Source organism: Ambystoma mexicanum, chromosome 2q (genome assembly GCF_040938575.1).
Source record: "Ambystoma mexicanum isolate Mex_15411 chromosome 2q, UKY_AmexF1_1, whole genome shotgun sequence".
Lineage (NCBI taxonomy): Eukaryota > Metazoa > Chordata > Amphibia > Caudata > Ambystomatidae > Ambystoma > Ambystoma mexicanum.
The window spans coordinates 359,657,504-359,670,580 of record NC_090924.1 but is presented as its reverse complement, the minus strand read 5'-3'; the positions used below and the strand labels follow the sequence as shown (position 1 = coordinate 359,670,580).

At 45.4% G+C, this 13,077-nt stretch overlaps 1 protein-coding gene across 1 annotated transcript in view; it reads right to left on the bottom strand.

Moving 5' to 3' along the window:
* The window catches only part of DCTN5 (dynactin subunit 5), a 271,945-nt gene that overhangs the window by 101,641 nt on the left and 157,227 nt on the right, over positions 1-13,077 (bottom strand). The window contains exon 4 of the mRNA XM_069647388.1: positions 6-117. Within this exon, the coding sequence (XP_069503489.1) occupies positions 6-117 (112 nt within the window). The remainder of the gene's footprint in view (positions 1-5; positions 118-13,077) is intronic.

The window sequence follows — 13,077 nt, the reverse complement described above, 5'->3', positions numbered from 1 at the left end:
CTTACAATGACACAGTTCTTCCCAATGTGGACATAGGAACCGATTTGTGCAGCATTCACGACACAGTCTTCTTCAATGAAAACATGATCCCCAATGTGCAATGGGAAGAAAGCCACCCTGCAACAATGAAAAAGAGGGGATGCCCAACATTAAATGAAATCATCACAATGAGATCATTCCAGGTCACAGGATAAATTAAACAAATGTGTGATTATTCTGTTAGGTTTGACCAAGAGAAAGCAGGTTGGAGGGAAATGCTCAGCATTGTGATATCATGAGGATGTAATCAAGAGGGTGAGGTGGCAGCAGTGAAAATATGTTTCTTTGTAAAGTGCTTGCAGAAACACTTAATAGACCATCTCCAACATGCACCTTTATAGATGGTAAAGATGCTAAAAGATCCATCTCGTTAGGTTACCAAATATGCAGATTCTAGAAACAAGCAAGAGCAGGAAGCATGTTTATAGTGTAAAGAGAACATAGAGAGACCTTGGTACCTTTAGTACATTTGGTAGATCTAGAGCCTCTATATCAGGGGTCTGTAACCTTTGGCTGGCCAGAGGGTTTAGACTACAACACCTGCGGATACCACTATCCTTTCAACAATGCCCGTCAGCATCTTTTCTGGACAGTTCTTTTTCAGGACAGCAACTACCAGAATGCACTTGGGTGCAACTCGAATCGAGAACAGAAATGGAATGGACTTGGATTTTTCTTGCCAAACAGAGATGAGACACCCAACATCCGACCTTCCAAACCCAGGCGAATTGTGGGGCAAAAGACGACAGGGCTGAAAGCCTTTTTAAAGCCTTCAGGTGGCACTTTAGCAAGCGATTGGCCAAGAGGAGCATGTGACCAGGGAGACCAATGGGAGCTGGGAGGAGAGTTGAAAGAGGGTAGGCTTGGCTATAAAAGCGCAGCCAACATACAGGAGATGGAAAGGTATTCATGTCAGATCAGGTGGAGAGGTGGTGGATTAATAGGACAAGGCGGAGGGAAAATGGTGGAGTGGAGTGCGGAGGAGACTGGCTGTGTTCGGAGAGAGTGCAGGTATGGTATTTTGTGTGGGAGAGTGTGAATCCAGTACAGTGTAGTGTGGCGAGTAGGATGTAAAAATTGAGTGAAAGTAAGGTGAGAGAGGGGATAAGTGGTGGAGAGAAGGGGAGGTAAGGGGGAGGAGAGAGCAAGAGAGAGTGCGAGAGAGAGCGAGATTTATTGTTGTCTGTGGATTTCTGAGGCTATCTGTGACACTCTAGTCGGGCAACATGCAAAATCAGACAGATTTTCTGGGACAGGTGCCATACGGGCCTTCCTCAGTATGAATACGACCTTCAGTGTCACATTTCTTGTCCTGGTACACCGCCAGGCCCCTATCCATCATGGCTGCCAGAGTCTATCTGAGCCGTCGGGTCTGCAATGAAGTTGTGACGACATTGTGCTGTGACATGTGCGTGCCGTGTTGATGTCACAAATTCAACATTCTTCAGCACAACGAATAACCTGGCGCACCTTAACGCTCCACTTCTCATCAGAGAGGAATCTTTACTTCAAGTCCTGTGAGTTCTTCATGTTTTCACTGTTCCGGTCCTGTCCTCATTCCTTCCTGTCATTCTTGGCCCACAATCTCCTCTGTTCCTTTGTTCCCACAGTTATTCTGGGGGCTCCTTCCTCCATCTTTCCTAGCTGGCCTTCATCTTGCTTGGTGGCTGTATCGGTCTGATACTCTGACTCCCTCCTGGGTGCTCAACATCGGACCTGTACCATGGCCAGCACTCTACTTGGGAGGAGCTGGGTCTGTTGGTTGCACTGAAGCACTCCAGGAGACTGTCTTCACCAGACCTGCATTTTCAAGACAGACCCATCGAAGCGGTCGTGAAGGAGAGAACAAGGATCATATCCAGTACTCATCCTGCTTTTATTCAGTGCCATTGTTCCCTACAGAGCTTTGATCTTTACTGGCCATCTACTCTTGAGTCAGGGTGTCTACCCTACCGCTTATGAGCGACAGTGGATGGCCATAAGAACCAGCCTTACCTCACCTAAATACCTACATGACATTTGTAACGGGTAAGATATGGTCGCTGACATTCAGAGATACTTTGCTGCTAGTTGGTTAGCCAACCCAACTTCCATCTATAAGAGGAACATGTGTATTTATTTTTAAATTCCATATCAATCTTATTGTTCTGTTCTGAACCAGTTGAATCGTAGAAAACTCTTGTGGAAGGCCCATGTAAATATAAATCATGGAGAAGGGAAGTGTCGCTGTGCCAGGGGTTTAGAGCTGAAATGGGGGTCATTTGATTACCAAGGCTCCCCTAGGTAGCTCAATGTTTAAGCAGTAAATGCTGCAGAAATTTATTTTGAGAAAATAAATCCTCTTGACCCAATATGTAAGATACCAAAAGGAAGCAAGTATCACATAACAAGCGTTTTTTTTAATGTATGTAAAGCAATCAACAAGTGATAAATCAGCAGGGATAAAACAGTGAAGAAACAACGCTAAAAACATATAAATCTCAAACCATATAAAACAAATTGGTGTGGTGTGACATACACCAAAACTTAATCTGTTATTTCATCACAGAAAAAGATGCATTTAAGTCAAAGCGGTGGTGTCCAAAAGGCGACAGATATGCAGAAAAGAAAAAAGAAGTAAAGGAGTGATAGGTTGAAAAAGTGTAACCGGAAATGCGGTTTAGTGTTAGCAGCAGAGTGGTAGGACCTGGATGCGTCTGCCTGTCCTGCCACGGTCTCGGGGAAAGATTTCCAAGACAAACAACCTTTTGTTGTGCTGCTCTAGTCAGGGAGTGTGTCCTTCATATTCCCAGTATGGAGGTCTGGAAGGGTTGAATCAAACAGAAAAAATCCTGATAATACTGTTCAGGTATGTCGTCTGTTACCAAGGTTTGCCAACGCAGTGGGGGAATCTATTCCAATGGATTTAAAAGGATGTGTGGGTGGATGAAGTGATCCCTACACTCCCCTCACGTTCTTGCGTTTCGGCCGAGGCCGGTCCCTTAACGGCTGAGGACCAGTTTTAATATTCCGCCTTCATCAGGGCTGGCGAGTTCTGCAACAAAAAAAAAAAAAGAATAAAAAGGTATTCAGTGCGCGAAAGAAAGAAAAGACTGTATGTAAGTGGGGTGTGTAGTCCCTACCATTGGTATCCTAGTAGATGAGTCAGGGTTTAAAATCAAGTGTGATGGTAAAAACAAAAAAAAATTATTGTGCTTGAGGTAGATAGATAGCAGAGGGACTCTCCACGATAAAAAACAAAGGTGAGTGAACTGATAAAAGAGTAATGCAGCACTTTCTCCTGTGTCTGCCTAATGAACAGGGAAGTGGTGGAAAAGAATTAAACTATTTCTAATCCAGCATGCTCCCCAAGGGTGGTGCCCGACAAACCAAGTGCTCCCCGCATGCCGCCAAGATGTAATAAATAGGAAGTGGTACCTGGATGTCTGTAAAGGAACAGATCCAATTATCACGGGGGTGCCAGGGACCACCCGTGGGAAGGGGTACCAAGAATGGCTCAGCTTTGATGGGAAAAAGCAACGTTGTGGTCTGGATGACGTGCCGAGGCAGTGAGATGGTGAGAATCCAGTCTGACCCCACAAATGGGAGAGTGCCACCGAGTACGACACTGCTGTGTGGTTTCAAAATTCGGCTGCAGTTCAGGACACTGTTAGCTGGAACGGACCTAAAAGAGGTAGAAGGGAGGGAACGCGAGTGTGCAGTGGGCGAAGGGAGGACTGAGACGAGGGGCTGGGAGCCGAAAAATGGGTACTTGGAAGTAAATAAAAGAGACCGCTCACCTGGATTATCAGCGCTTTGGACGTGCGGACAGAGTGTGCAATCCACTCTGTGTGATGCAGAGCAAAGCCTGTCTGAAAATGAAGACGCCGGGCTGAGACAGCAGGTCTCGTAGTGGGCGGGAGTGGGAAACGTGTCGGACAGCCATTGGCTGTCGGCGACACACCCGCTGCGTGAGCAGAACTCAGCCAGTGAGTCTGCGTGGTGTTTCGTCATGCACTGTAGGAGCGTGGCTCGGTTGCCAGGGAAATCCTAGAATGTCCACGTCGGCACGGGGGAGTGGCCTCAGACTATTATGAAGCCCACACATTACGCTGGCTTGCAAAGCAGAATGCGAGTGAAAACGGGAGAGTGCCCAGATCCCGCGCTAGCGGTGAGAATGGGCAAATAGCCCCGGTTTACCCAGGGTGTTGTTGTTGGGAGGGAAAGGAGGGTCCTGAAAGAGGAGGGGCGTGCTTGTCTTGGGAGCATGACCCTCCTGGGTATATCAGTGATCCTAATTAGCTATGGGGTGCTGTAATAACCCACCAAACGGATTGCGGTATGTATGTGTGTGGGGATGAACCCAGTCATAGAGGGACAAAGATGTAAAGCAATGAAAATAGTAACCCACAGGATGTCGCAACGGATGGACGGAGTGGGGACACGGAAGTGTCAGCTGACCAGCAACAAGCTGGAATCCGTGTCTACCTGCATAGGTAGAGCGGGTGGTGGGAGTCAGAGAAATCAAGTCATGGGGAGAAGGAGTGACACAAATCGGAATTCAGTAATGGTTCAAGCTAGCACACCCCAGAGAAGGGGGTGTGAGGGGGAGAGAGCCTGAAGGATGCAACCGTTAAATGGGAAAGTGTGTGTTTAGAACTGGGGAATGTTAAGTTCATTCAAGCCATGTTCAAAAGTGTCCAATCGATGGATCCATCTGGCTTCTAATGCGCGAAGTCTGGTTTGGATTTTGGGACCTGATTCGACTTTTTCTAATACCCACCACACGAGATCGTCTGGTGTGTGTCGGTTCTCTAGATAATGTGTTACCATAGGCGATGTTGTAAGTTTACAGCGAATCCTAGACCGATGTTCGGATATGCGGGTCCCCACCTTGCGTATGGTCTGACCTACATATCTGTGTCCACATGGGCACTGAATACAATAAATCACCTGGCTGCTTTTGCAGTTTGTGTGATGTTTCAGGGTCCATGGTCTTCCATTTATGAGAAAAGACTTGGTTTTCTTAGTGAATTTGCATACTGAACAGGATCCGCAAGGGAAATGTCCAGTGATTTTGCGTAAGTTCCATGGTCCAGTAATAGGGGTATCCCGTGTGTGCATGGAGTGTACTAGATACTCTCTAATGTTCCTCCCTCTATTGAAGGCAAATCTGGGGAGTGGTTCCTCTGGTAATTGTAGCCTCACTATAGGCCAATATTTTTGAATGGTCCTTTTGGTTCGAAATGAGTTGGGGCCATGTGTGGCGACGCATGTGGTCCTGTCTTGGGTCACGTGTTCTTGTGGTGGTTCAGGTGTCAGAAGGCTATCTCGATTGGTGAAGGCCCATGGAAACACTGTTACAATACCTGAGACTGAACAATGCCCATGCTAGAGAGTCCAGATGTGTAGCAACCAGAACTGGAAACAAAGTAATTGAATGGTATTGGGCACTTCACAAGAGCACCGCCTTGAACCTTGAAAGGAAGGCGTCTGAGAAGTACCGGAAGACTATTTTCCTGCATCTTTGCATCCTTTGCCACCAACAGCATATGATCTGGTAAGTCTCTTACTCCATTTGTTTTCTGCTGCACTGGACCACCTTTCTACATACAACGTGCATCACGTGTAAGGAAGGCATGGCATCAAACAGACAGACACAAGTGACCACAGTTCAAGGGTGTTTATTGACATTCAATTGGGTTAGAAAAACGCCTATCTAATCCCAAGTCTAAAGATGGGAGCAAGGTACGACCATCAAATAATAATAATAAAGCAGTCCTTGTAGAGTCTTGTCAAAATAAAAGGTCCTATATTAATAAACATATTGCCAATCCTTACTTCTAAATACAAATAGTGTGGGAAACAATGTTATGCACAAGAAAAAAAAAAAGTGTTCAAGAAATGATATGTCAGGATATTTGAGCCGTTGGCTCCCTTTCCCCACATTTTCAGCACGGCACAAGGCAGCACACTCGAGCTTAGCACAATTTCTCAGGTGATTTACTATTCACATTGGGTCCCCCTTCCGCCAGGCTCAGACTCACTTCTCTCAGGATTTTCACATGCACAGGTTCGCAATTGGTCTCCTACGTTCGGGCTCAGACCCCCTTTTTCCATAATATTCACAATTGGTTTCCCTCGTTCGGGCTCAAACCCCACAAGTACAATGTTCACAATGGGTCTCCCTCGTTCGGGCTTGGATCCCTTTGATTTCACAGTTTAAGAAAGATCCCTCATTTCCTTCCTTCCTTCTTAATGTCAGGGGCTTTCGAAAAAACGCACAGTATCTTTTCCCCAGCCCTGTGCGGTCCCCCCCCCCCCCGATATCCTGGCTGTGGCGTGTCTCTGGTATTTTAAGTTTCACCACAAGTCCAATAAGGCTTTGTTCTTGCCTCCTTCTCTTTATATTCACACTCTTTAAACTTCCAGTTCCAGATTGCACTGCTTCTGTACCCTTTTCACACTGTTCTTTCTCTTGCTTGGCTTTCAGCAATCTTGCTCTCTCGTGCCCTTTCTTTGGCGGCAATCTACTTCACATATATGTGCCAAAAGGTTTCTTTTACTGTTTTTACTTAATCCTTGCGCACACGCGCACCGAGCTCCTCTGAACTTTGGACACTCGCTGGCTGCCGCGTGGCACTGTAACCATTTCTTTCCTTCAGTCTTGGGGATCAGGGCTCACTCTCACGGCCCCTTTGACGCCTGGCCTCTCTCTACCCCAGGGGAACAAGCAAGCACTTGTTCACACAATGTGTGAATGTCTCGGGAGGCACGGCTCCCTTAACGTAGTGCAGCCTTTCTTGCTCAGTGGGTCGGCGATCGGCATGCCGTTCTCCTCCTCGCTTCTGGTCCAGCAGTCCATGCGATCTCCTCAGTGTGAAACAGGTTCCCAGCTCGCTCACTGTGCTGTTTAGAACGACACCTTTTATACTTTGCATATCGGTTAAGTGAGGTCAGGTGTGGATGATTGAAAATAATTGCCTGACTTCATTAAGGTGACAACATGGCCATTCTCCATAGGAAGCTGTTCCCTGTTGATCCCTATGGGAAATCTTTCTTACTCTTTGCTTGCTCTTCTTCGTCCCAGTGATTGGGGAGGGGGATATGGGGTATTATGGTAAGTGATCTCTGACTAAAGAGGAGAGGGTTCTGGCTTGAATAGGTGAAAGGGGGCGGGGGGATCTCGAGTCCTAAGCCTGGGTACTTTCCTCCCATTTCCCTGCATTCCCTTAACTTTGTCACTATCTAAGGCGTTGTGGGACAGGTAGTTCTCGGATAGTTTGTACACTCCTTTATGTTTTCTGACTGGTATGGGAGGAACTGGGTATGGTGATGGGAATATAGGTGAAGTAAACTGGAGAATACCATTAGGTTTCTCACACATTGAAGTGCAGGTGAGAGAACACCAAGTGGGTCACTCAAGCCAGTTTGGTGTGCAGTGCATCTCCCCTCGAAATGGAACTAGTAGGGAACTGGTTTCTGTATTTTTAATGGATGTTCATCTAATAACTTTGGTCAAACAAAATATCCACTTTTACCCTCAGCCGGTGATTACAAAAGAAATGTACATGGGTAAACTCACATTCGATATAGCATCCCCTGAAAGAGGATAACCTAATACTGGTAGGTTAAATAGGGCGGGGGGGGGGGTGAAAGTTATATTCAGTGTCTTTTACCAACTAAAACAGGCAATCACTTTGCAAAGGGAGCACAATCCATCAATCCACTGGCTTTAACAAGTTCGTATTCCAAGTCAGTAATTGAACCAGTGTGTTCATTCAATTCTGTTTTCAAATTCTTTTGCTCCCCGTGTCTCTGCATGCAGTACAAACCCAAGATCCTGTGGGGAACAATGCCCATTTTATGCTCAGATATAATTCTTAAAGGAGCACCCGCCAGAGGGTGGAGCAATCTCTTTGTCATAACTGAATGAAATTCAGGTGGACAATTCAGGTTATTTAATAACTGGTCATCCTGTTTCACACATGAAGGGAGGTTTGTCAACTTGCTCAGATTGTGATCTGCAAGCGGAGGTTGTAAATATGAAGAGTTTGTTCCACATGAGTTACACAACACTACATCATTTAATGCTGATGTTTCTGCCTTGTACGGCAACAATGGGTCCACGAGAAATACTACTGGCATCCCTAATCTAATATGTGCACTCAGAAATAGGTACTTGGTTACTGATGATATTCATGAAATATCTTTTGAAGTGAATTAAAGAAATATTGTTTAGAATAATGTGCCTCAAAATTGTCTCAGGCGATACTTGATGGACTGTTTTTCCTGATAAATAGGAGAGCAAAGCTGAAACATTACATTGTTTTCTAAAAAGGAATTGTTATTTATGGAAGTGGGTCAAGTATTAACAGTAATCTTTCCACTGACAAACTTACTACGTTCATGCAGCTGCAAGGTCTCACCAGACATGTCTGTGTAAACCCCAGATAGGTGGAGGGTCAGAGTTTTGGTGGTGGGGTTATATAGGTTAAGGAAGATCCAAGGGGGTACCCCTCTGTGAACAAGAGGGAAGTGCAGCAAGTGGGGAGAAAATCAGAGCGGGGGGTGAAATGCACAGGATAGAGCATGGCCAGGCCAGTAGTGTGGGGGTAGAATGTACACAGAAGGTATGACAGATTGGACAGAGGGGTGGGGGGGGGGGGGTTATAGGGAATATTCTTGGCATGAAGAGAACCTCCCTACTGAATGCTGACCTTCTAGATAGAGAACACTATATTAAGCTTTGCCCTCAAAACCCCTCTTTCATAGACAGTCTCTTTTGAATGTAGAGATGTGTACCGCAGCCATTCAATTTCACAGCATTGATTTTATAGGAGTGAACGCCACTAAGTGGTTTACAAAAAGCCCTTCACTTGTCCCCCTCTTAAGGGGTAGACCCATTCTGTGCACAAAAGAGGGCTACAGCTGTAGCATGTTCTCAGCTGCTAGTCGTCCATCTCCTAATTGAAATTCTTAAACTTTATCAACATAGGTAACAGTAACAGTAGCCTTACTCCTCTAGACTAGGTGTAATTATTTTCTTTTCTGTTCGATCTACTACAAACCGCAGGTCAAATAATGTATTCAAGTGTTTATTTATGTTTGTGAATGCAGTAGGTGTGGGGGGAAAACTGCACAACCATTACTGGTCGGCTTTTATAGAGCCCATGAAATCTAGGTGTTTTTTCACACAGATAAGGTTTTATAAATTGTCACTATCCAGCAATGGTCCTGCCTGGGGTAAGGGACACACTGAGTTTGCAAGTGCAGGAATTACACGTCACCTGAAAAACTAGCAATCTTCATAGTGCAACCAGTGAAATTGCAGTGGATTCACACGATTTCATGTATGTCAAATTAACCGATTGTTTGGAACCTTACAATGGATTAATATTGATAATTACCCGGGTGGTGAAAAATCTCTCTCACTAACCTTAACTACCTGGTTGTACTGGTATTTATTCAAACCTACTCAAAAACTGTTCCTCCAAACTGGTGACTAATGGCAGGAGACTGAAATGGCCAAACGGGGAATAAAAATGGTTAAAAAAGAAAATTGATCTACTACAGGTCCTCGTTTAAGGCATCCTGACACCAACTTTCAGTTGCTAGGATCGAACTGTCCAAATCTATCCTTCATCTGCCATCATTTTCCACAGAGAGTTTGAGATCTTTAAAGGGGAGATTACATTGGATTTATCCTACGTACATCATCTTATAATTGACTGAAATTTAACAACTGTGGTGAAACAGAAGAGGGACTCAGACAACAGCGGATCCAGTCTCAACAGGATTTATTTGAATGAAAGGAAAAATGTCTAACTGACCCTATCACTGTGTGGGAAGTTCCCTGCCTTCAAAACCAAAAACTAAGGGTGCTCGACAAAGTCCAAATCAAAAGAGTCCAAATCCTAGGCAACTAACTGGTCCTACCACTTTAAAAAATATAAAAAAGGGGGGGGGGCTTGTACAACAGCCTCTGAGTGAGCTTATGCCTGGCCTAACTCGTAATTGACTTATTCTCAGTTTTAAAGTTCCTTGGAAGTATATGGTCATAGTTTACAACCTTCTTATAGGCTTTGTCAATTTAAAAACACAAATGGTCCTCTGTGTGGATTTCTCTCTCCCCACCCCCTTTAGGAAAATAATTATTCTTTCGTTACTTTTATCAGAGTTTACCAGTGGTTAAATCCTTTGAGGATTCTTTTTTAACACACCTGTGTGTCGTACTTCGTGGCACAGGCACTCCCCAAAGGCCTGTGGCTCTTCAGTAGGTATACTGGGTCTCAGTCCAATTAATAAACATAGGGCTCGTGCCCATTCGATTTTCTTAAATTCTCATACTGTTGGAGGCTTCCCTAGCCTTGACATATAGTGTTTGCATCAATTTCACTCTGCTTTACCTTTCATCGGCTTTCGCAGCCTTGGTATGAAGCATAAATGTTTATTTCTCTCCTCTTTACATAGGGCGTGTAGCCATTAAATTCTCCTACACTCTCGTGATCTTGGCAGCTTCCCCGGCCTTCATATACAGCGTCCGTTCCTTTTTCAGCCCGTTTTACATGGATCGTGGTTCCGTCCCGGTCCCCCCAGGCTTTCATACGGTTGCTGATTTCATCCCTCTGGACAGCCGGAGTTCATAGTACTCACCGGAATACTCACATTGGGAGCGTTAGCTTCCCTCTGGGATCTCGTCTCTTTGGGAAACACTTGCTGCATGGAGCTCGGGGACCCGGGCTCCGCTCTCTCTCCTCGCATCAGCGTTGGTTGCCGGGAACCAAGCCCAACACTGCTTACTAGTGGTCACGCCACCAGGAAAGATGGTTCTCTTTCCGTCTCCACTTCTCTCCTGACCCGAGTCGCTTGCTCAGTCAGATTACTCGCCTCGCAAGCCTCCAGCCAGCGGGTGTCACTGCTTGCACGCCACCGCTGGCTCTGCGTTGCTCTGCCCCTCCAGGTCGGCGTCTCCACAGAGGCACGCCACTGCGTAGCAAGGACTCTCCTCCCTCCATAGGAGTCCCTCCTCCATTGGCAGCCCACACTGCTCTTATGCATGTCATTATAACAAACATAATGGAGTCGGTCTTGTTTGATCATGGCCTTCAGATGACATTCACCATTACCTGAAGCCAATAGAGTGAAAGAAGGGTCTTTGTTGAATATAGGTATGACAGGAGATGCCAAAGTCTTTCCAACACCCATAAAGGCAGAAAGGGTGGTTTTGACTGGGAGTTCTTTAATGGAATGGGATTCCTTGTGTCCAAGAGGGGAGTCACTCGCAGCGAGGTCCCACTTGCCCAGACCCCTAGGGAGGGTCTTGCTGAGCGGGATCACCTCCCCAGCTTCAAAGGGGGTGGCTCCCCTTTGGGGAGAAGGGACGAATTGCCCAGATTCGTCACAAAACTACACAAAAAGGTCTGGGAGCCCCTCTACCGAGAAGGAACACTGCCAAATAACCGGTTCTGTGCAAGGGTGCCCACTCGGGACGGTCTACAACCACAAACAACTAATTGATTGTATGTGTGTGATGTCAACCTGGTGGCATCATATGAAGGCAATGAGAATGCATCTCAGGCTGAAAAGTGATAATCATCTGTTCTAGCCAAAATAAAATCATGTACTCACTCCCTCAATTCTCCATATTCACACATCACACCATTTCGTATTCACCAAGAGTCAATGATCATTAGCCAGCTGCTCATTTTGAGGCCTGTGTTCATTGCATTGTTTAAGTGCGAGTCTTCTTTTAAAACACTGCGTCTTAACTCAATCACTTGGCAGACAACAGAATTTGGCTTTCCTGGCCCAACTCAATAAAAATAACATTCTGTATAGTAGTAGGAACCGCCACAGGTATACATTTTGAGCAGTGCATATCACTGCAACATCATTTTGAAGGCTGGTTGCACCTTCTAAAAATATTGCATCAAGATATTTTCCTAAATAGACCAGATGTGGTGGGGTCATAGAGCCTGCGGGCACATGGTTTGATAGACTGATGAAAGAACAAGGATTATTGTGGTATTTTCAAGAAGAAAATAGAAATATACAGCCATCATCTTGGAGAAATTATAACAGACTCCCAAGCTGCACCACGAGGCTCTGGAATAACATAACACTCATCACACTGACCCCCGTCTCTCCTGCACTTCAGGAAGGAACTCAATACCTGCTTGGTGCACCTGTGAAAAAGTACAAAAAAAATGGAAATGTTTAATATTGAATAAATAACTCTGTACACCGGCCTAGGGCACACTATATCTCCCTCACAAAAGAAGTCCAACTATCCCTTTCGATATTCGTCTCTCCCTAGGTAGCATTGTGCGTTTCCCATCTAGGTAAAAGGAATAGAGAACAGAAGAGGCTTGCCCTAGTCTAACTCTTCAATTTAGATGGTGGTATTGTGTTCCAATAGTGAACTGAACCCTATCTGTTGATAATCTGCATGTCACAGATGTCAACTAAAACAGCCTTATCCACAAGCTGTCTAGGCCAACACAAACACTGGATGAGTTCCCTCACTTTATTACACCCCCTAATGTGTTTCACTAAACCACAGAGGATTCTCTGCAGCTAATGAAACATTTTTTCTTTGCATTCACTTATTGTTGAATGTAATGAGAGTTCAAGGAAGTCCTTGAACTCAAGTGGTCGACCGGTTTCAGCGAGTAGCGTCTTTCAATTGGCTTTCTTCAGGACCCCAGTCTTATTCAGAGGGCATATGGTCATTTAAAATGTTCAAGACAGTAGGGTTTTCAAAGTATTTTGTCGTGTTGCTTTTCATTAGCTCAATTTTTGAACTTGACCTGTCCTTCGACTCTCCTCACATCTCCAACGTCTCTAAGAAGTCAAACTATTAGCTGTACCCCCTCAGAGGTATTCTTCCTTTTCTAACGTTGCCCATGAGGCTCACTGTCTCCAGAGCTCTGGTCCCCTCTAGGCTGGACTATTTCAACACCCTCTTTCTAAATCATCCTGGCTCTACTCTTCGACCTTTACAACTCATCCAGAACAGGACTGCAAGACTTGTCCTTGGCCTCAAGCACAGGGATC